Source organism: Giraffa tippelskirchi, chromosome 13 (genome assembly GCF_054371585.1).
Source record: "Giraffa tippelskirchi isolate mGirTip1 chromosome 13, T2T-mGirTip1v1.2.pri, whole genome shotgun sequence".
Classification (NCBI taxonomy): Eukaryota; Metazoa; Chordata; class Mammalia; order Artiodactyla; family Giraffidae; genus Giraffa; species Giraffa tippelskirchi.
In genome coordinates, this window is record NC_137287.1 from 8,661,507 (window position 1) to 8,685,144 (window position 23,638).

General features: G+C 47.8%; 2 protein-coding genes across 2 annotated transcripts in view; one reads left to right on the forward strand and one right to left on the reverse strand.

Moving 5' to 3' along the window:
* Positions 1-23,638, forward strand: part of CLDN4 (claudin 4) — a 47,217-nt gene that overhangs the window by 6,276 nt on the left and 17,303 nt on the right. Inside the window, exon 3 of the mRNA XM_081557912.1 lies at positions 3,877-4,037. The gene's annotated coding sequence lies outside the window, so the exon portion shown is untranslated. The remainder of the gene's footprint in view (positions 1-3,876; positions 4,038-23,638) is intronic.
* On the reverse strand, positions 8,428-13,552 carry CLDN3 (claudin 3). The gene has a single exon (XM_081557911.1). It carries the CDS (start codon positions 9,632-9,634, stop codon positions 8,975-8,977), a length of 660 nt encoding a protein of 219 aa, XP_081414037.1. The 5' UTR covers positions 9,635-13,552; the 3' UTR covers positions 8,428-8,974.

Genomic DNA, 23,638 nt, shown 5'->3' on the forward strand with positions numbered 1-23,638 from the left:
TATGATGTAAACATTTTCTCCGTGTCTCTTGCTTATCTTTGACATTTGTTTATTTTTCTCTGCTACATAATTTTTTATTGTGGGAAAAATACCGCACAATGTAAAATACACCACCTTCAGTTCAGTTCAGTCACTCAGTCATATCTGACTCTTTCTGACCCCATGGACTGCAACACACCAGGCTTCCCTGTCCATCATCAACTGCTGGAGCTTGCTCAAACTCATGTCCATTGAGTCTGTGAGGCCATCCAACCATCTCATCCATTATTGCCCCCTTCTCCTTCTGCCCTCAATCTTTCCCAGCATCAGGGTCTTTTCCAATGAGTCAGTTCTTCCCATCAGGTGGCCAAAGTATTGGAGTTTCAACTTCAGCATCAGTCTTTCCAATGAATATTCAGGACTGATTTCCTTTAGGGTTGACTGGTTTGCGCTTCTTGCAGTCCAAGGGACTCTCAAGAGTCTTCTCCAACACCACAGTTCAAAAGCATCAATACACCACCTTAATTGTGGGGTATAGTTCAGTCATTTTAAATAAATTTATATTGGTGTGAAACATATAGTCAGAACCTTTTCACCTGAAAATCTGAAACTATAATCATTAAAGGACAACACCCCTTTTCCTCCTCTTCCTGCCCTTGGGAGCTAGCATTCTACTTTCTGTCTCTGTGAATTTGTCTACTCTATGTATTTTATATGAGTGGAATCATACAGTATTTGTCTTTTCATGGCTGGATTATTCCAATTTAGCATATGTCCTCAAGGCTCATCCATATTATAGCGTATGTCAGAATTTTCTTCTTTGTTAAGGCTGAATAATATTTCATTTTATGTTTATACCACATTTTGCTTATCCATTCATTCATAGGTGGATATTTGCATTCCATCACTTGACTGTTGTGAATAGTACTGTGAACACAGGTATGCAAATATCTCTTCAAAACCCTGCTTTCAACTCTTCGGGGGTATATACTAGAAGTGGCATTATTGGATCTTATGGTAACTCTGTTTAAAATTTCTTACCCCCACACTGTTTTCCCCAGTAGCTGTACCATTTTACATTCCCACCAACAGTTCACAGAAGCTCCAGTTTCTCCATATGCTTGCTAATAGTTGTTATTTTGTGGGTTGTTGTCGGGTTTTGTTTTGAGTTTTAGGAATTCTCTATATATTCTAGATATTAATCATATATCAGATATATGATTTGCAAATATATTCCAAATCCTTTTCATTCTATCCATAGTGCCTTTTGATGCATGAAATTTAAATTTTCATCAAGTCAAATTTGTCTATTCTTTTCTTTTGCTGCCTATGCCTTTGATGTCACATTCAAGAAACTGTCACCAAATCCAATGATGCAAAGTTTTGTCCCACATTCCTCAAAAAGTTTTATTTTTTTACCTTTTATGTTTAGATCTTTGATCCAGCGTCAGTTAGTTTTTGTATATGGAGTTAGGCAAGGGTCCAACTTCATTCTTTCACTTGTGGCGATCCAAGTGAAAAAATTGTTCTTTCCTCGTTGAGTGTTCTCGGCATCCTTACTGAAACTCATTTGAGATTTTTGTGTGTATGTGAGAGAGTTTATTTCTGAGTTCTCTCTTCTATTTCATTTGTCTCTATGTCTGTCTTTATGCTGGTACCACACTGATCTGATTACTCTAACTTTGTAATATTTTGAAATCCAGAAGTGCAGATCCTCCAACTTTGTTCTTCTTTTTGGCTATTCAGTTCCTTTGAGATTCCATATGAATTTCAGGATGAACTTTTCTATTTCTGTAAAAAAAATAACAACATGGGGATTTTTCATTGTATTGAAACTGTAGATCACTGGGTGACTTGAATCTCTGAGCAATTATAAGTCTTTCAATTCATAAACATGGGATGTCTTTCCATCTATTTGTGTTTAATTTCTTTCAGTAGTTTTTTGTAATTTTCAGTGTACAAGTCTTTCACCTCCTGGCTTAGGCTTTATTTCTAAGACTTTTATTCATTTTGATGCTATTGTAAGTGGCATTGTTTTCTTAATTTCCTTTTCGGATTATTTATTTTACATTTTTTATGCACTCAAACCTGATCATCTTTTCTTTCACTTTTTCTAGGGTTTGCGTCTTGCTTAGGGAGGCTTTCCTCAGTTTGATATTATAAAAACACTTTCTGCATTGTCTTCTAGTTCATTAGTAGTTTGTTTTGTTGTGTTAAACCCTTAATCCATCCAGGTTTTCAGTGAACTGCCAACTCCCTAGTGATGATTAGAACGTGAACAGAAGGCAAGGTGGAAGGATAGGGACAGCAAAACGTCTTGGGACTTCCCTGGAGATCAAGTGGTTAAGACTTCACACTTCCATTGCAAGGGGCATGGGTTCAATCCCTGCACACTTCACACTAAGACCCTGCACACTGCTGCACTATGTTCGATCCCTGCACCCTGCACACCGAAAAGCTACTGTGGAGGCTGGATGGGGAGAGGGAAGGGAGGAGGAGTGATACAGGGGCAAAGGATTAAAAGGTACAGACTACTAAGTGTGAAATGAGCTCCAAGGCTGTGTTGTACAACATGGGGAATAGAAGTCACTGTTTTATAGTAATTATAAATCGAGTATTACCTTTAAAAATTGTGAATCACTATCCTGTACACCTGTAACTTTTGTAACATTACTGTGCATCAGCTGTGCTTCAATAAAAGAAAAAATGTGGGGGCTGGAACAACTCCAGGGGCTCCATTGTTGGGTCTGGGAAGGAGGCAGTGAAGGGCCTGGAATACAATAGCAGCCAGAGAAATTTGGCTTGAATTGTAACTCCGTGTCCCTATCCAATTTTTCAATCTTTTCTCTTGCTGACCTGTATACAAATTTTCTACTTCAGCCAAGTTGGCCTTTTGGTCAGCTCTTGACTTCTGGCCTGACTCTGTGCCTTTGTCCAATCCATAATTCCTGCCTGGAAAACCTTTTCCTTTTAGCTCTGCCTATCTAAGGCAGATATATTCAATTGGAGTCATAAGAGTTAATATCTTTAACATGTAAAAGTGAAAGTCTTGCAGTTCCATATAAATATAATAAACATATCAAATGAAAAGCGGGCAAAGGCTATATCAACGCAAGTCATAAAAAGAAATAGTCTATGTATCAGGCAGTCAGTTTAGGTCTGCTTTGTAATACAATTTGTATTTGTCAAGTTCCTACTTCATAAAGGAACTCTCTTTTATACTTTACAAAGAATGCAAGGATAAGCAAGACCATTTCCATAATCAACACATTTTACAACCTAGAAAAGAGGTAGGACAGTACACAGATTGACCATAATAGACAAGAGATGAAAGAAGTCTTGAAAAAGGAGTCCAAGAAGAGAGAGATTATGCAGAGTTCAGTTTGAAGAATTAATAAAGGGACTTTCCTGGTGGTCCAGTGGTTAAGAATCTGCCTGCCAATGCAGGGGACATGGATTTGATCCCTGGTCTGGGAAGATCCTACATGCTGCCAGGCAACTAAGCCCATGTGCCACAACTACTGGGCCTGTGTGCCCTGGAGCCCGTGCTCTGAAACAAGAGAAGCCACCACAATGAGAAGCCCGCGTACCACAGCTAGAGAGAAGCCCCTGCTCGCTGCAGCTAGAGAAAGCCTGAGCGCAGCAACTGTGACCCAGCGCAGCCAAAAATGAATAAATAAAAATTTGAAAAAGAGGGGATATATATAAACATTATAGCTGTTCACTTTGCTGTACAGCAGAAACCAACATAGCATCCAATAAGATGTCAATAAATACACTCCAATATGAATTAATAAGAATTAATAAAAATTGATAAGAATTAATAAAATTACTGGACTGTGTTAGTCACTCAGTTGTGTCTGACTCTTTGCAACCCCATGAACTGTATCCCACCAGGCTTCTCCATCCATGGAATTCTCCAGGCAAGAATACTGGAGTGGATTGCCATTCCCTTCTCCAGAGGAACTTCCCAGCCCAGGGATCGAACCCGGGTCTCCTGCCTCGCAGGCAGATTCTTTACCATTTGAGCTACAGGGAAGTCTCCTCCATCAATGCAGGTAAGTAGTTTTGATTAGAACATTGTCTAGATCTAACAAAGGCTCAATTAATGTTAAAAAAAAAAAAAAGAACAAGGGAGGATTGAGAGTATCAAGAGGGAGTTTGGAGATGGGAGATCCTCTTGAGGCTGTTACAGAAAGATGGTGACAGCCTGGTTGGAGTCACGGCGGTACAAGTAGGGAAGATGAGAAGTAATGACAGACTGGTAATTGACAGGAGGGGGCAGGGCCTGCAGCTGAGCCTCGGGGGTCTCCGTATGTAAGGCCTGCCTTGCAGAGTTCTTAAGGGGATCAAATAGAGGAGGGACAACATCCACCTCTTTTACAGAGGAGGGCGAGAGCTGGCCAGTGACTCGCCCAAGGTCCCTCAGCCGGCACCAGGGCCAACGCCCTGGCTCTCTTTACCTGGTCTGCGGCGCATACTTGGCAAGGATGACCTTTCATGAAGCCCTGGCAGGGCAGGGAGAAGGAAGGTACTGTCTGTTCCTCTAGGCCTGCTGCAGACCTTGAGGGAGCCACAATAAATGCTGTGTTTGTTTGATAAAGCACTTGGCTTTTGGTCTCAGTAGGAGGAAGAGCTAGAACAGGTGTGGCGAGTCCAGGGCAGCCTGCAGCACAGGTGGAGGGTGGCGTGGGACAGAGCCCCAGGGCCTGGCGGGGGGCTCCGGGGGCAGTGGATTTTGAAGAAATCCAAGGACTTTCTCACGACCCAACCATCTCTCTCATGTTCCCAGACTCCTGCTTGGCAGAATATACCAAAATCTTTTTTTTTTTTTTCTCACCAAAATTGTACGGATACCAGCTCACACTAATCGAGGTCTTACTGTGTGCTTAACATTGTGCCAGGTGCTTTTCATGCACACAGACATGCCGTCATTCCAGAAATGGGTGCTGACTGCACTGGCTGCTGCAGACAGAGGGACGCTTGGGACAGTGTCCCTGAGCTTGGCAGATGACATTCTGTAGAGGACGTTTCACAAGAAACAGAACGACAACATGGCGTAGTATGTGCTGTGATGGGATGAAACTAGACTGCATGGGGATCCAGAGGATGGCTGAGCTAATCCTCAACACAGCATACCCATTTTGCAGATGAGGAAGCTGAGGCTCAGAGAGTGAACTGCCCTACCAACCTGGTCAGTTTGGTTCTGACTTATTTTCTTCTTTTAAAAAAATTTTTTTTAATTTTATTATTGGAATATAATTGCTTTATAATGTAGTGTTAGTTTCTGCTGTATGACAAAGTGGATCAGCTATATGTGTACATATATCCTCTCCCTCTCAAGCCTCCCTCCCACTCCTCCCATTCCACCCCTCTAAGTCTTGACGAATTTTCTTCTTTGGGAGATGATACGGATAAAAATGGGGATGGAAAAGACAAGTTAGAGTTTCCTCCCCCCAGGCCAGAGGACTGGTTCCCAAAGAGGCTTGCGTTGGAGAGAGAGTAATGCCAACCCCAAGCCCTTTCCAGGAATCTCCTAAGAATGAACACTCTAAATAAACCTATGTTGAAATGATGGGGAAACTGAGACCCAGGAAGGAAGGGAATTGCGCAGTCACACAGGAAAAGGAGTGGATCCCACCTGACTTCCAGCCCAGTCACACCAGATGCCTTTCTCTTCTCTAGTGGTCTCAAGATTTCCTGGGACCCCCTCATGTGGGACCCTTCCCAACTTGTGGTTTGCATGCTGCACACTCGAACCCCTCTGTTTAGACTGGAAATTCCAGAAAGAAGAAGAAGAGGTTGAGTTAGGACAGATCCAGAAGCGAGGCAAGGATGTGTATGTATGTTGGGGTGGGAAGGGTACCTTGCTACCCAGCAGGGGAGCCCAGCCTTGGGGAGAGACTAGGGAGCCAGGGGAAGATCTATCCGGGTCCGTCTGCCTTCTCTGCCCAGCTTGGGGGGGCTGGAACGGACCACAGGGGGCTGGTTAGTTCTGAACCTTAGGCTGCAGTGCAGCTGGGAGGCCTTGGGTCCAGGCTTCCCTCTTGAAGCCAGTGGTAAATGAATAACCTCGCTCCTGCCTGCAGAGCCCTCTGGGACTGAGAAGCCACCTGGTGCCCTTCAGTTATGGCTCGGTGCAACCTGACTCCCCTGGTGTCCCTGGCCAGAGACTGTGGGGGTTCAGATGTAAATCCCTTGGCCCCTTCTGCCTACACCCCAAAATCCCATCCCAGACAGGCCCAGAGAACATGTCTGCTCAGTTCCTCCTTCCTCTCTACTGCTAAGCCTCCTTCCTCTCTGATCCTTTCCCCCACAAAGGCCCCTCCCCTTCACTGACCCTCTTCTCTGAGTCCCTTCCCTCTCATTGAGCTCCCTCCCCTCCCTTCCCCCCAACTCAACCCCTTTCCCCAGAGGCCTCCCCATGAAGCCCCTCCCCTCTTGCTAAGTCTTCCCGCTCTCTGAGCCCAGGTCCACTTCCTCTAGCTCTTCCTGGGATCTGTCTCCATCACCCCCTCCCCTCCTTCATGTTTGCATCCCTCTTTCCTCCCCCCAGGCCAGAGGACTGGTTCCCAAAGAGGCTTGCATTGGAGAGAGAGTAATGCCAACCCCAAGCCCTTTCCAGGAATCTCCTAAGAATGAACACTCTAAAGCCAGGGTACTCTTACTGTTTACAGTACCCTATTTCCTCTTCTGGTAATAAACTGTAGTGACTTGTCAGTTGTTCCTTAATGAGAGGAGAATATTTTGGACCAATGTGAAGCATTCCAGGAGTTGGTGATGGACAGGGAGGCCTGGCGTGCTTCGGTCCGTGGTGTTGCAAAGAGTCGGACACAACTGAGCAACTGAACTGAACTGAAAGCCTTCTACTGAAAAATCTGCCTGCCCCTGGGGCCTTTTGCTTTCTGTTTTGCTGCAGGTCAAGAAGTTCAAGATACAATAACTTTGAAATAATTGCGACCGTCCACAGTCCCAAATACCTGTCCTGGGATAAATACCTGTTCTTGCTCTTTTGCAAGTTGCTCTCCTGGCCTGGATGCCCCAAACCTCTAGGACACATGGCCTACTTGTTCTGTTTCTGCTTCTCATCTCCCACCCATTTGTCCGTCCACTGTGTCCGCTGTCAGGCCTCTTGCTAAGGCCACCAGTGACCGCCTTGGTGCTCTGAATTCTCAGGCTTCTTGCCTGACGACTTCCGCAGCCTCCGACACCATTGCCAATGCCTAGCTTCTTGAAACTCTTTTTTTTTTTTTGCTCTTTGGTTTCTAGACTGACCTCATCTACTTCCCTGGTTTCGGTTGCCATATGTATTCTAACAACAGCAGGTTTACCACTCCTGAGTTCCAGATCTCTATATATGCCCTGTCTCTTCCTGGATGTCTCTGCCTGGAGGTCCCGCAGGCTGGCCAAACTCTGTTCACTCACAACTAAGCCCATCAACTGGCAGCCCAGCAACCTGGTCCTATTTTGGTAAATGGCACCACCATTCAATCACTGACCTAAGGCCAAAAATTTGGGTTAACCCAGCTTTTTCCGCTCTCTCTCCCCACATACTGAAATGGTTCTCCAGCCCGGCTCCGGCTCATCCTGCTTCTTTCATCCACCCCTCCCCCCCCAAATCAAGCCTGGTCCCCCATCCCCCGTCCCTGCTTTATTTCTGGGCTGCATCATCTCACGTGATGACAGCTGCACAGCCTCTAAGATGGTCTCCTGCCTTCATCCCTCTACCTGAGTCCCAGTTCCACAGGGCCAGCTGGAGAGGTTATTCTAGAGCATAAATCTGATCAGGTACCTCCCTTCCATGATTCCGGTAACAATCAAGTACAATCCAGAGTCTGTAATTCTGCACACGAGACTCCCCGTGACTTGGCTTCTCCAGGGCCCAGGGCCCCATAGCCACTTTCTCCTTCACCTTGCTATCCACCCAGCCAGGTGAAATCCCACTTTCCTGGGTCCGGACATTGGGCCCCTTTCCCACTGCCTGAATCTCCTACACCTTCTCTGAGACACAAGTGCTTCCTGCCTTGTTTACCTTAAGTATTAGAGTGTCACCAGAGAGTTCTGAGTACCCCTCCCCCCACCTACCCTTTCCTTCCCTCAAGGGTTTCAGGGGAAAAAATGAGGCCCCTCTCTCATCTCTCCTCCTGGGGACACAATTCTACCCAGCTTCCTTTGGTGGTGTGTTTTACCAAAACAATAGATCTTTTTGTTCTCCTTTCCCAAATATGAAATCATAGCATTGAATGTGCTCTTTCACATGCTGCAGAGCGATTCAGGCGTTGGGGAGCTCTTTGGAGGGCCGGTGTCCCAGACGCAAACCTGGAGAAGGGGGTCCCTGACATCCCCCCACCTCCTCCATGCCCGGGAGTGCACCTGTCCGCCCCTCCGGAGTGGGCCTTCCTTGTCTGAATCCCCAGTGAATAGGCCAAAAGACCAGCTAGCTAGTGGTTACCCAGCTCAGTTTAAAATTTATTGAAACTCTCTAAGCTTCATCCTGCAGCAGCCGGAGCGCAGAATTCAGCCAGGGCCAATCTCTGGGGGGGGCGCGGGGCTGGGGATGGGGGTGGGGGAGTTCTGCAAGTAGGTGGAGGCCCGTCTGCGCTCAGGACAAGGAGGCGCCAGCAACTGCAAAACGAAAGGTTTTTATTGAAAAATCGTGGCCCCTTTTCAAAGCTGCGGGTCCCTGCACAAAGAGAACTTTGTGGCCACAGTCCGACCGGGCGGGCAAATAGCGGTGGTCACCCCGGTTCCGCGCACCAGAGGGGCAAGGTTTCAAAGGTTCGTGCCGGCAGGCCCCTGGGCTCCACAATCCGGCTCCCCGGACCAAGGAGGGCTAGCAGCTGGGGAAGGGGGCGCCGGGCGGGCCTCTCCCAGTTCAGTGAGGGAGCAGCCTGGCATCTGGGGGGCGGGGGCTGGTCTCCAATGCAAGGCTGCACGCAGGACTGGTGGGCGCGCCAGCTTGTGGGAGTCGTCGGGGCTTCCCGTGGCCGCCCCATCAGACGTAGTCCTTGCGGTCGTAGGCTGTGCCGGTGCCCGTGCCGGGCCCGGTGGAGCGCGGCGCCGAGTAGACGATCTTGGTCGGCGCGTACTTCTCGCGCGGCGGGCAGGTGCAGCAGAGCAGCGCGCCCCCCAGCAGCTGCAGCGCAGACGCCGCCCAGCCCACGTACAGGGCGGAGCCCATCTCCCGCTTCTGAGCCTCGGGCACCAAGGGGTTGTAGAAGTCCCGGATGATGGTGTTGGCCGACCAGGACACCGGCACGAGGGTCAGCAGGGCGGCCAGCAGGAAGAGCACGCCCGCCACGATGGTGATCTTGGCCTTGGCCGTGTCGTCCTGCACGCAGTTGGTGCACTGGGCGCCCACGAGCGCCACGAGGAGCCCGAAGACGGCCAGCAGGATGGCGATGACGATGAGGGCGCGGGCCGCCTGCAGGTCCTGCGGCAGCGCCAGCAGCGAGTCGTACACCTTGCACTGCATCTGGCCCGTGCTCTGCACCACGCAGTTCATCCACAGGCCCTCCCAGGTGATCTGCGCTGTGATGATGCTGCTGCCGATGAAGGCCGTCACGCGCCACATGGGCAGCGCGCAGCACACGATGGTGCACAGCCAGCCCAACACTGCCAGCGAGGTGCCCGCGATCTCCAGGCCCATGGACATGGCTGCCGCGCCAAAGCCGGCTCTGCCGGGCGGCTCCACGTGCGAGACGACGAGGGGCCGGGGCCGCTGGGGCCTGGGCGGGAGCGGCGGTGCAGCCTACGGACTGACGCCCCGCTTGACGGACGGACGGACGGACGGACACAAGGACGGCGCGAGCTAACGGCTCCGCTCTGCCGGCTGGCGCAGCGGCTGCGCCTGCACCTGCCTGTGGCTTTGTAGGCGGGCGGCTGCGACTGGGCTGGCCTCTAGGAAGGGGCCGGTTAGTCTTCGATCCCGGCCCAGCGCTCCGGCGGGGGCAGGAGGGGCGGAGCCGCGCTCTTCCAGGCCTGGGACAGTGACGTGGCCCCTCTTCTACCTTCACTAAAGCGCCCCGGGAGGAAGCACTTGGCCAGGAGTGGCTCAAGGCGCTAGGGTGCGGGCTGCCGAGAGGGCGGGGCTGAGACCTGCGCTCCAGCCCCTCGCTCCTGGCCACCCCGCGCCCCAGTGCTCGGAAAGGAATTCTCCGGGGGATGGGGTGAAAAGCGCAACCTGCTTGTCACTCCACCACTCTACCCCCAGCAAGGAGACGTGGGGAGGGGGGCGCCGCCAGCGGCCCGGGATCCGCGGGGAAGAGGCGGGCAGTGTGGGCGTGGCCAGCCCGTTGTGGGCGAGGCCCAGCTGTTTACCCGAGTGGGCTGCTATCCCTGGAGCTGCGCACCTGCTCCTGGTCCCCCTGGCCTCTGAGGCAGCGCTCCTCCCTGCGCGCGCTCTTGGCCTGATCCAGGCCCATGGGACTGCCAGTCCTGGTCGTCTGGACTCAGAAGCCGGGGACAGCCCGCAAAGGCGCCCTGAAGACACCCCTGAGCCAGTGCTGAACTCAGATTCTCTAGCCCCTCCGCAGTTCCCAGGTCTTCACCCTCACAGTGCCCCTGGATCCCTTTCGCTGAGCTGGCCTCGCCTCCTAGAAACAGCGCACCCGCACCCTCCTCTCACAGAGCCCGGGTCCTAACCCCGGGCAGTCAGTACCCGGATCCACCTTATTGAAACGATGGTGAAAGACGTTTGATCCCGGCAAAGGTGGGAAGTCAGAGACATTACCTCTAATGGCCTTGCTCCCACACCTGAGCTATCCCTCACCTTGCTTAGTGCCCTGCAGAGGTGACCTTGGAGATTCTGTCCCTCACTTCCCCTCTCCTCAGGGCCCCCACCCTTGCTGTGTCCTCTACAGGAACAGTGTAGAGACCACATGGCCCACTCTTTCCACCTTTCAGCTTTTTGCTCCCAGCCAGGCCTTCCCCTGACCACACTCTTTAAAATCCCAGCTGGGAATTCCCTGGCTGTCCAGTGGTTAGGGCTCCATGCTTTCACTGCCATGGCCTGGGTTCAATCCCTGGTCAGCACAAGGTAAGGATCCCCCAGACTAGGATCCCACAAGCTCCCCCAAGGGCCGCATGGCCAAAAAAATAAATAGATAAAATAAAATCTCAGCAATTCACCCCACAATGTCCTGACCTCTTCTTATACTTTACATTCCTTTTAGCATTTAACACTGCCAGTTCTTCACTTTCTGCTCTGGTATGTCAGCTCCATTGGGACATCCAGAATGCCCCCAAACAGGCAAGGGTTTCTGCTGGTTTTATTCACTGCCATGTCTCCAGTGTTGGGTCCTGAAGACAAAGTTAATGTCGTGACTTTTTAAAATATTTTTCACTTATTTGGCTGCACGCTCCGAATCTTCTTTTCGGCAGGGGAACTCTTAGCTAGGGCGTGCAGAATCTAGTTCCACAACCAGGGATTGAACACTGGGCCCCCTGCATTGGGAGTGCAGAGTCTTAGCCATTGAACCACCAGGAAAGTCCCTGATCTAGTGACTTGAATGGAGGAAAAGCATCACTTTCTTGCCTTCCTGCAACCTTGTCCGCCTCGGGGAGGGGGGAGCCCCTCCTCCTGGCATGAATGACTGGTAATGGGATATTACCCTGTTACCTGCCTTTGGAACCTAGTCAGAACCTGGGGCACTTTGAGGTGAGAGGAGAGACCTCATGGAACCGGGCCTAGGGGTTTTTCTGCTTTGTCCCATCTCTCAAATCACAGGCCAGCAGCCTGTGTCCTCCTCTGTGAGTGTCCTAGCCCTGGGGTGAGGTAAACAGGGCCAAGGCCAATGGAAACAAGGGTCCTACTTCTTGCAGGAGCAAAGGTCTTGGGCTGGGCCAGTTGGGGCTGGGCTGGGCAGGGCTGGGAGTGCCTGGCCAGAGGGCCCAGCTGGTGCTGGGCGGGGGTTGCCCTGGAGGAAGTTCTTGAAGTCCAGTGAAGTGCTGGTTATTGGGGTGACTTTGGGGCAGAGGAGTGGCAATGGGGGCCTGAGAGCAGATGCTTTTGTCTCAAGAGTGGGCTTCCTACTCGTTGTACTGTGAGCTCTATCTCTTGCTACCTGTGAGGCCAAGGAAAGTCACATCCCGTCTCCTCACCTCACTTTCTCCTTCCACAAAATGAGGAAACTGGTGTCTACGTGATCTACCTCATAGCGCTGTGATGAGTACAGAGGCAACGTGAGCATATTGCAAATTATAAAACAACCAGGGTCGGACAAGCCGGCGTGCAGAGAAGCTGTGCAGAGAAGGCGTGGGGTTTAGATGATGGACCTGAACTGGAGTCCAGCTCCACTCTCACCAGTCCTGAGACCTTGAGCAAGTCCTCTCCCACCTGGAGCCTCCGTTTCTTCATCCGTGAAGAGGGGTTTATTCTGAGTTGCTTGGGTTTGAGGTACAGGCAGGAAGAGGTACCTTGTTCCTGAGCCTGAGTGAGGTGGACCTACTGGGCTGGGCAGGAAAGAGATGAGGCCAGAAGGACAGAAAGTTTCGTGCCCAGAGGCCAAACTTCAGGGACTCTGCAAATAAGACTTTGGCTCTGGGCAAATAGCTTCAATCAGCTTTTTGCTTAATATTGTCCATGGTCCTTACAACTCAGTAATAAAAACCAAATAGCCCAATTTAAAAAAAAATATGGTCAAAGGATCTGCATACACATTCAGAATAGACAAGGAAGATATCCAAATAGCCAAGGTGCACATGAAAAGTTGTCCGACACCATTAGTCATCAGGGAAACACAAATCAAAACCACGAAGAGATACTACTTCACACCTACAAGGATGGCTAGAATCAAAAAGATGATAACAAGTGTCGCAGAGACTGTAGAGAAACTAGAGCTCTCCGACAAAGCTGATGGCATTGTGCAATGCTGCAGCTGCTTTTGAAAACAGTCTGGGAATTCCTCAAAAGGCAGAGTTACCATTTGTTGTTTAGTCGCTAAGTCGTGTCTGACTCCTTTGCGACCCCATGGACTGTAATCTGCCAAGCTCCTCTGTCCATGGAATTTCCCAGGCAAGAATACTGGAGTGGGTTGCTATTCCCTTCTCCAGGGGATCTTCCCAACCAGGGATCGAACCTGCGTCTCTTGCATTGGCAGGCAGATTCTTTACCACTGAGCCACCAGGGAAGCCCCCTGGCAAAGGTATACCATATGACTCAGCAATTCCATTATTAGGTATTTACCCTAATAATGAGAAATGGAAGATATAAAGAGAAATGAAGAAGATATAAAGAAATAAAGAGAAATGGAAACATATGTTTACTGAAGAATTCACACACGGGATTTCACTGGTGGTCCAGTGGTTAAGAATTTGCCTGCCAGTGCAGGGGACATGGGTTCGATCACTGGTCCAGGAAGATTCCATATGCTGCAGGACAACAAAGCCTTTGCACCACAACTACTGAAACCTGACTGACTAGAGCTTCGCAACAAGAGAAGCACATGCAATGAAAGGCTTGTGCACCCCAACAGAGAGAAGGCCCTCCCCCCACTCACCACAACTAGAGAAAGCCCACACACAGCAACGAAGACCCAGTGTAGCCAAAAATAAAATAAATAAATTATAAAAAACAAAACCAAAAGGATTGTGCACAAATGTTTGGAGCAACATTGCTAACAGCCTCAAAGTAGAAATGTCCTAAATGTCGGTTGGTGAATGAATAAACAAAAAGGAGTATATCTATTCAACGGAATATTATTCAGTCATAGAAAGGAATAAAGTTCTGATCTGTGGTACAACGTGGATGAACCTTCAAGACATTATGGCAAGTGAGTTGCAAGGAATGGTGTGTATTATGTGATTTCATTCATAAAAATGATCCAGAGTAGGAAAATATATTTGAGATATAAAGTAGATTCGATGGTGCTGGGGTGGGGCATTGGGGGAAATGGAGATTGACTCCTAATGGGTACAGTGAGAATATCCACTCCAGTATTCTTTTTAGGGTGATGAAAATGTTCTACAATTGATTGTGCTGATGGTTGCATGGCTCTGGGAAGATACTGAAAAACCATTGAAGAAATTGTGAAATGGTCGATAAATCGTATCAATAAAACTGTTAAAATAAAAACCACTATGGTGCTTGGGCTCCAAAATCACTGCAGATGGTGACTGCAGCCATGAAATTAAAAAACACTTGCTCTTTGGAAGAAATGCTGTGACCAACCTAGACAGCATATTAAAAAGCAGAGACATTACTTTTCCAACAAAGGTCTGTCTAGTCAAAGCTAGGTTTTTTTTCAGTAGTTGTGTATGGATGTGAGAGTTGGACTATAAAGAAAACTGAGTGCCAAAAAATTGATGCTTTTGAACTGTGGTGTTGGAGAAGACTCTTGAATCCCTTCAACTGCAAGGAGATCAAACCAGTCCATCCTAAAGGAAATCAGTCCTGAATATTCACTGGAAACTGAAACTCCAATACTTTGGCCACTTTTGGTGAAGAACTGACTCATTGGAAAAGACCCTGATGCTGGGAAAGGTTGAAAGCAGGAGGAGAAGGGGACGACAGAGGATAAGATGGTTGGATGGCATCACTGACTGGATGGACATGAGTTTGAGCAAGCTCTGGGAGTTGGTGATGGACAGCGGAGCCTGGTGTGCTGCAGTCCATGGAGTCGCAAAGAGTCGGACACAACTGAGCAACTGAACTGAACTGAACTGATGGTGCTTGGGGCCCGCAATATATGTTGGTGGTGTGTGTGTGTTCCCAGAGGGTGGGAATGAGGATGAGATGAAGCTGTCTTTGTATGGAGAGTGCTATGACTCTGGGTAGTGGGGGAGTGCTGTTGAGAGGAGGGTGAGGCTTGGGGGCTCCAACACAATGCTTGTCTTTTCCTCCCGTTCCTGAGCCTCTTGTCCAGAAACAGCACCTTGACCCAAGATGGGACTGATGCTCCAAAATCCCTCCAGTTAGTACCCAGTGACCATTGGAAGGAGAGTACTGAGGCTCTGTTAATCTAGGAAAGCTTCTCGTAGGAGGAGGTTGGGCAGGAGTTGGTGGAGAAGGCTTTGCCTGGTGGAGGTGACCAGGTGTGCTGGAGTGAAGTGTGTGTGTGTGTGTGTGTGTGTGTGTGTGTGTGTGTGTGTGTCTCCAAGAAGCAAACGCTAGAAAAAGAGGAACTGAAAGAAGAGTTTCCACAACTAGGAGATTAACCTGTTCCCCCACCCAGTGTCCAACCCCCAAGAAGTAGCCATCAGGGCCCCAGGGCTTGCCCCTCCCATACTGCGGCCGTGGCATCCTCCCCTTTCCCCATCCCCCTAGCACACTCAGTCTGGCCTCCTCCTCTCCCCAGTGGGCAGACTACTGAATTATACCATTGGCTTTCTTGGTTCTCCAGTTTGCAGATGGAAGATTGTGGGACTTCTTGGCTCCTATAACTGCATGAGCCATTCCTCTAATAAATCCTCTTTTACATATTGTGGCTCAGATGGTAAAGAATATGCCTGCAATGCAGGATACACGGGTTTAATTCCTGGGTCGGGAAGATCCCCTGGAGAGGAAAATAGCCACCCACTCCAGTATTCTTGCCTGGGAAATCCCATGGACAGAGGAGCCTGGCAAGCTACAATCCATGGAGTCCCAAAAGAGTTGGACATGACTTAGCAACTAAACAACAACAAATATATTCTATTAGTGAAACTTGACTATTGTGGTAGAATTCTATAATTGACACAGAGACACACCTTCTTTTATTGCACTTCACACTACTGTGTGTTTTTTTAAGTTGAAGGTTTGTGGCAACCTGCACTGAACAAGTCTATCAGTGCTGTTTTTCCAATAGTATTTGCTCACTTGGCGTTTCTGCATCATATTTTGGTGAAATATTTCAAACTTTTTCATTATTATTATGTTATGATGATCTGTGATCAGTGATCTTTGAAGTTACTATCGCAAAAAGATTATGACTTGTGAGGCTCATGAAGGTTAGCCTTTTTAAGCAATCAAGTATTTTTATTTAAAAAATTTTTTTTGCTGCACCTCAAGGCATGTGGGATCTTAGTTCCCCAACCAGGGATTAAACCTGTGCCCCCTGCAGTTGAAGCAGGGTCTTAAGCACTGGGCCACCAGGGAATTCCCAGCAATGAGGTGTTTTTAAATTAAGGTATATACATTGTTTCTTGGGCTTCCCAGGTGGCACTAGTGGTAAAGAACTTGGCTGCCAATGCAGGAGACATAAGAGATGTGGGTTCGATCCCTGGGTCAGGATGATGCCCTGGAGGAGGGTATGGCAACCCACTCCAGTATTCTTGCCTGGAGATTCCATGGACAGAGGAGCTTGGTTACAGTCCATGGAGTCCCAAAGAGTTGGACACGACTGAAGCAACTTAGCAAGCATGCACGTTGTTTTTTAAGACATAATGCTATTACACAATTAATGAATACAGTGTAGTGTAAGCATAGGGGCTTCCCAGGAGGCGCCAGTAAAGAATCCATGTGCCAGTGCAGGAGATGTAAGAGACTTAGGTTCGAGCCCTGGGTCCAGAAGATCCCCTGGAGGAGGAAATGGCACACCACTCCAGTATTCTTGCCAGGAAAATCTCGTGGACAGAGGTCCATGGGGTCGAAAAGAGTCACACCTGATTGATCATCTGAGCATTATATAGTGTAAACATAACTTTTACAGGCGCCAGGAAACTGAAAAATGTGAGTGACTCACTTTATTGCTATATTTGCTTTATTGGGGTCTGGAACCAAAACTGCAGTATCTCTGAGGGATGCCTATATTTAGACTCTTTACAGTTAAGGTAAATATTGCCATGTTAAAGCTTGGTCTAATGTATACGCACGTCTACATTCACTGCAGCTTTATTTACAATAGCCAAGATACAGAAGCAACCTATGGTGTATATATACAATGGAATGTTAGCCATTAAAAAGAACAAAATCTTGCCATTGGAGACAACATGGATAGATCTAGAGGGTATTGTGCGAAGTTAAATAAGTCAGAGAAAGACAAATACTGTTATGTGTGGAATCTAAAAAGTGAAACAAGTGAACACACAGAACAGAACAGAAACAGTTATAAATACTGAGAACAAACAGGTGGTGGCAGAGGGGAGGAGGTTGGGGGAAGGAAAGAAATAGGTGAGGAAGATTATGAGTTACAAACTTTCGGTTGCAAAAGGGAAGAGTCATGCGTGTGAAATGTACAGTGTGGGGAATAACAGTCAATAACTTTTATATGGTGATATATCCTAACTAGACTTATTATAGTAGTCATTTCGCAATGTATCGAATCAGGATATTGTATAACAGAAACTAATACAGTATTGTAGGTCAATTATATTTCAAAAGCAAACTCATAGAAAAAGAGATCAGATTTGTGGTTATCAGAGCGGGAGCGGGCAGGGGGAATTGAAGGAAAGCAGTCATAGCTCAGTTGGTAAACAATCTGGCTGCAATTCAGGAGACATGGGTTCGATTCCTGTGTCGGGAAGATCCCCTGGAGAAGGAAATGGCAACCCACTCCAGTATTCTTGCCTGGAGAATCCCAGGGACAGAGGGGCCTGGCAGGCTTCAGCCCATGGGGTCACAAGAGTCGGACACGACTTAGTGACTAAACCACCAAACCACCACAGTCAAAAGCACAAATTTCCAGTTTTAAGATAAATTAATACAGGGGATGTAAATTACATAATAAATATAATGAATACCGCTATGTGTTACATATGAAGGTTGTTAAGAGAGTAAATCCTAGGAGTGCTCAACACAAGGAAAAAAATTATCCTCTATGTCTTTAATTTCGTGTCTATAGGAGATAATGGACGTTCACTAAACTTACTGTGATAATCATTTCATGATGTATGTAAGTCAAGGTTTCCCTGGTGGCTCAGACGGTAAAGAATCTGCCTGCAATGTGGGAGACCAGGGTTCAATCCCCGGGCAAGGAAGATCCCTTGGAGAAGATAATGACAACCCACTCCAGTATTCTTGTCTGAATAGTTCTATGGACAGAGGAGCCCGGCGGACTATAGTCCATGGGCTCACAAAGAGTCAGACTAGACTGTGTGACTGAGCACACATATACACATATAAGTCAGACCCTTATGCTGTACGCCTTAAACTTATACAGTGCCAATATCAACCGTATCTCAGTAAAACTGGGAGAAAAAAAGTAAAAAAAAAAAAAGAAAGCTGGGGCCCTCTCCATGCACCACTAGGAGTTTCAGGGCAGCCAGCAGGATGGTGACCGCGATGAGGTCACCATGCGTCCTTGGGTCCCGAAGTCCCAAGCATCTCTGCCTTCCCTCTATCTTTCAATCTTCTCGTGCCTGTTTTATCTATAAAGTCCAGGGGTTTCGGCTATACTCGGCCAAAGGAATAGGGCCGCATACATCTATTTCATCTTCTCAAGAGTGAAAGTTCTCGGGACTTCCCTGGTGGTCCAGTGGTTAGGAATCTGCTTTGCAATACAGAGGACATGAGTTCAATCCCTGGTCAGGGGACTAAGATCCCGCGTGCCTTGGAGCAACTAAACCCACATGCTGCAACTCCTAAGCCCATGTGCCACAACTAGAGAGTCTGTGTGCCACAACTAAAGATTTCACATGATGCAACGAAGACCTGATGCAGCCAAATAAATAAATTAATTTTTAAAAAAGGAATGAAAGTTCCCCAACTGTTGTCTTTTTTTTTTTTTTTTTGGCCTCACCATACAGGATCTTAGTTCCCCGACCAGGGATCGAACTCATGCCCTCTGCAATGGAAGCACAGAGTCCTAATCACTGGACTGCCAAGGAACTTCCCCCCCAACCCGTTTTCTTTCACTTGGTTCTCTGTACACATATTCATTACCTGCTCAGCCCCTGTAACCACTTGAGTTTGAGAGCCCTGAGTTGGCCTTCGTAGATCAGTGTTTTGGCCTTGGGTCTCCTACTGGCAACCAGAATGAGAAAAAGGAAAAAAAAAGAAACCCCAGGAAGCTCAGTTGGGATAGGCTGGGGCTGGGGGCACTGCAGGAGAGAGGGTTGGGAGACCCCGGCCCCCAGCCCCTGCACAGTACTCTGTCCTCCCCCTCACTAAGCCTCCCTTCCCGGGAATGGAGGGTAAAGGACTCCATTGACTTTTAAGTTTATTTAAACCTTGGGGACCTTATCATATCTGCATCCTAACAGCACAAAGTTAAACAAAGCAGCTTCTGAGGCCCAAGGAAAGAGTAGTTGATTTAAGATAAGGTTCTATCAGAGGTTATTCAACCCTTAGTGCCTCCTGGCTTATCGCTGACAGGGGCCATGTTCACCGGCCAGGGCAGTCCCCTGGCATTCTGTGCTCTGGTTAAGCTTCAGCCCCAAGGGGAGTCTTTCTGGGGAAGGAGCTTAAATAACTTTGTCAGTTGATGAGCAGCCCTGTGGGTGCCAGGTAGCCTCTTTATCAGCCAGCCCAGTCCCTGATCAATGCGCTTATAATGACAGCGACCACTGTGGTAGAGAGGGAGGACACTCAGGGTTTTCTCTGGCCAAGGCTGACCCCAGTGCCCATCGGCTGCAAAGCAACACCAATCCTGAATCCAATATGGCACCATCCTTCCTTAGGGGCCAGCCAATCCAATGTGACCCCTGTCACTCCAGACCCCTTCTATTCTGAGGACATTGGCCATTTGTCCATACACTTATTGGTGCTTAGTTGGGATCTGGATTTGTTTTACTTGAGCATCATGCTTCTGCCAGTACCACCATTCTTGAACTTACTCACTTCTCATATGCTGTTCTTGTGAATCTTGCAATATTGCTTCTGATCTAGAAGCTGCCATACAGCAAAAGAAGTACAGAGAGATGTCCCAGGGGTCCTGCTTTCCTCATGAACCCCACCATCTAGAAGCATCTGGCCTTGCAGGGGATGCAAGGATAAAATGGCCCTTTGAAGACAGCTGCAGTCTAGCTGGGAGATAACAGTGTGGGAGATTCGACTGCCATCTCGAAAATGCCCTTACATGTGGTACGGTTTCTCCTGTAGACAGAACAGATGTGCATTCAGACTTCCTCCTCCCCTGGTCTATTAAGAGGATTCAGCAATTGCACCAAGTTTCCCCTCACCCCTCCCATCTTACTGATCGTAAGGAGGAAGAGTTGCTTGCTGGGAGAAAGGCATTTTTGATACATATAATAGTGTTGAGATGGACAGAGGAAGAACTTTTTAGACTAGGAATGAAAGAAAGGTTTGGGAGGGCAGCTTCTAGATCTGCTGAGGACCAACTGTGGGGTGTGAGAGGAAAGGAAGGTAGTTTTCACCTGTGTTGTGGTCGACCACATATTTCAATACCTTTGATATCTTTCAAAAGGCAAGGGTGGGGTAGGGAACCGTGAGTGAAAGTGTTAGTCGCTCAGTCATGTCCAACTCTTTGCAACCCTGTGGACTGTAGCCCTCCAGGCTTCTCTGTCCATGGGATTCTCCAGGCAAGAATACTGGAGTGGGTTGCCATTCCTTTCTCCAGGGGATCTTCCGGACCCAGGGATGGAACCCAGCTCTTCTGCATTGCAGGCTGATTCTTTACTGTCTGAGCCACCAGGGAAGCCCCAGGGAGGAGGGAGTAGGGGGTTCCTATGTACTTCTAGTTCAAGCTGTATAAATGTGACACTGAGCTTGGGCTGTTTTAGGATCTAGGCTCTCAGTGCTATTTGAGGATCTTGGAACTGAGGGGCAAAAATGGGGGAGGCATCACCCTGAGGTACAACAATGACCCACTGTCAAGAGTTTTGTTTCCTGAACTCTGCTGAAGGAAGGATGCACTCCTGGGGTCTTGCATGATAACAGGCCCGCTACAGTGGAAGGGAGGGGGCCTCCTGACCATTTGGGGTTCCTGGGGCCCCTACAAGAACAGGCAAAGGAGGATCACTACAATGGCTGAGACGATCAACTCTGACCACAGAGGGTAAGTGAAGTCGCAGTTAACAGATGGGAGCATGGGCAATTGTGTAGAGCTCAGGGATCCTCCTGGGTGTCTGCGTGTTGCCATCACCAGTGATAAATGTTCACAGAAGACCACTGTCACCCCAGGCAGGACCACCAAGTACAGGTCATCTCTATGGGAGAAGAACGCTGGCCCAGCTGAGGAGCTGCCAAAGTCGAACTGTGGAGTGAAGGAGGGAAGGTACAGCCTGGGATTGGCTACAGAAACCAAGATGGCATCCTACCATCTTGCGGCTAGACTGCAAAATTGCCACTTCCCTTGGAATATGTTTTCTAAAATTACAAGGGGAGTTCCTTGGTGGTCTTGTGAGGATTTGGTACTTTCATTGCCATGACTCAAGTTCAGTCCCTGGTTGGGGAACTGAGATCCTGCAAGCTGCGAAGCGCAGCCAAAAAAAAAACAAGACACCCCACCAAACACACTGGAAAGTACAAAGAATAACAAGAGATATCCATGGGGCCCCACCACTCAGATTTAGCAAGTCGTTACATTCTTATTCTGATTTTTTTTTTTTTGGCCCCACCACATGGTATGTGGGATCTTAGTTCCCTGACCAGGAATCAAACCTGTGCCCTGGGCATTGGAAGCACGGAGTCTTAACCACTGGCCCACCTAGGAATTCCCACAAGTCATTACATTCTGCCAGAAACCCTTTGCACCCTTTCCCTATGCCACTCACTTCTCTCCTTCTGGGTAACAATATCCTGAAGTTGACATGGCATCTTCCTGTTCGGCTTTGTATAGTTTTCTACTTGGGTATATATATTCATTCACAATATACAGAACTATCTTGTGTTTTAAGCATTTTTACATGATTAATCTTACATTGTACACCCTCTGTCCATGGAATTCTCCAAGGAAGAATACTGGAGTGGGCAACCGTTCCCTTCTCCAGGGGATCTTCCCTAACTAGGGATCGAACCCGAGTCTCCCGCATTGCAGGCAGATTCTTTACCATCTGAGCCACCAGAGAAGCCCTATATTGTACACAGCATTTGGCAATTTGCTTTATTCGATGACGTTATGGCTTTGAAATGTATACAAGAAGCTCCAGTTCATTCAATGTAACTGCTGTGTGGTATTTCATGGTGTGAGAATGTCACGGTTTCCATTCATTCTCTTCTTGGTGAGCACTTGGATTATTTCCAACTGTTTTGCTATTACAAACATGTGACATACATCCTTGTAAATGCCTCCAGGTGCCTATGAATGAGTTTCTCTCGAAGTGGAATTGCTGGATCATAGGGTATAGGCACCCTCCTCCTCACCAGGTGTTGCGAAATGATTCTAGAGAATATTGCCTGTTAGTCTTAGACACTCCCTTCAGCACAGAGTTTCTATTGCCACACATCTCTGCCAAAACTTGGTAGCATTCAGATTTTTGTTTTCTCTCATTCTGCGGGTGTCAAGTGACATCTCCTTATTGTTTTAATTTGCATTTCTTTATTCGTGACACTGAGCATCTTTCATTTGTTCACTGTTTATCTCAGCATTCTCATCTATGAGCTACTCATTGATGGAGTTTGCCTAGTTTTCTGTTGGAATGTTTTCCCCTTTTCTTATTGATGTGTAGAATCTTTTTATATGTTCTCAGCACCAATTGATTGTTGGCTGTGTGTGTTAGTCGCTCAGTCGTGTCTGACTCTTTACGACCCCACGGACTGTAGCCTGCCAGACTTCTCTGTCCATGGGATTCTCCAGGCAAGAATACTGGAGTAGGTTGCCATTTCCTCTTCCAGGGCATCTTCCTGACCCAGGGATTGAACCCAGGTCTCCTGCATTGCAGGCAGATTCTTTACCATCTGAGCCACTGGGAAAGCCCTGATTGTTGGCTATATGGCTGTAAATATCTTCTCCTGGGCTACAGCTTATCTCTTACCATGTTTAGCTTGTCTATTCTTTCTCTTTTTTTGAGGCATAAAACATATTTAGTGAGGTCCTTAAAATGGACAAATCTTAAAAGTACAACTTGAAATTTTTACATTGGCACATATTATGTGCCCACCATCCAAATCAAGATATAGAGCATTTCTATAACCCCAGAGGGTTTCCTTAAGTCCCATCCCCCTTCTCCCCAGAAGTGGCCATTTTCCTTTTTCTTTTCTTTTAATTTCTTATTTTTTTTAAATTAAATTAGTTTATTTATTTTGGCTGTGCCCTGCCACGTGTGGGATCTTAGTTCTGCAACCAGGGATCAACTCTGCACCCCCTGCCGTAGAAGCACAGACTCTTAACCACTGGGCCACCAGGGAAGTCCCATGACCAGAGGTAGCCACTTTCAAACTCCTGTCACCATGGATCACTTCTGCTTCTTTCTGACCTTTGTAGACGTGGAATCACAGTGTGTACTCTTCTGTATCTGGTTTCACTCAGTACAATGTATGTGAGGTCCACTCATGTGGTGTGTGTCTGTAGTTTATTCTTTTTCATTGTTGTATACCATTCCATTGTGTGATCCTGTCACAGTTCCTATCCATCCTTATGAGCATTTGGATGGTTTCTAATTGTTTTTCTCTTACAATCAAGATGTGGCACATGTCCTTATCCTCCAGGTGCACATACCTGAGAGTTTCTCTAGAAGTAGAAATGTTGGGTCATAAGGTGTATACATCAACCACGCTACCAGACACTGAGAAATGATTCTCTAAAATTGTCCCAGCCAACTCTTCCTTAAGCATGTTGGAAAGTTTCTGATGTACACATCTCTACCCACACTTGGTAGTGTTACTTTGTACTTTCGTTCTTCT

Bases quoted from the DNA above. Each gene is read 5' to 3' on its own strand.
- CLDN3 (XM_081557911.1), bottom strand. From the start codon at position 9,634: ATGTCCATGGGCCTGGAGATCGCGGGCACCTCGCTGGCAGTGTTGGGC.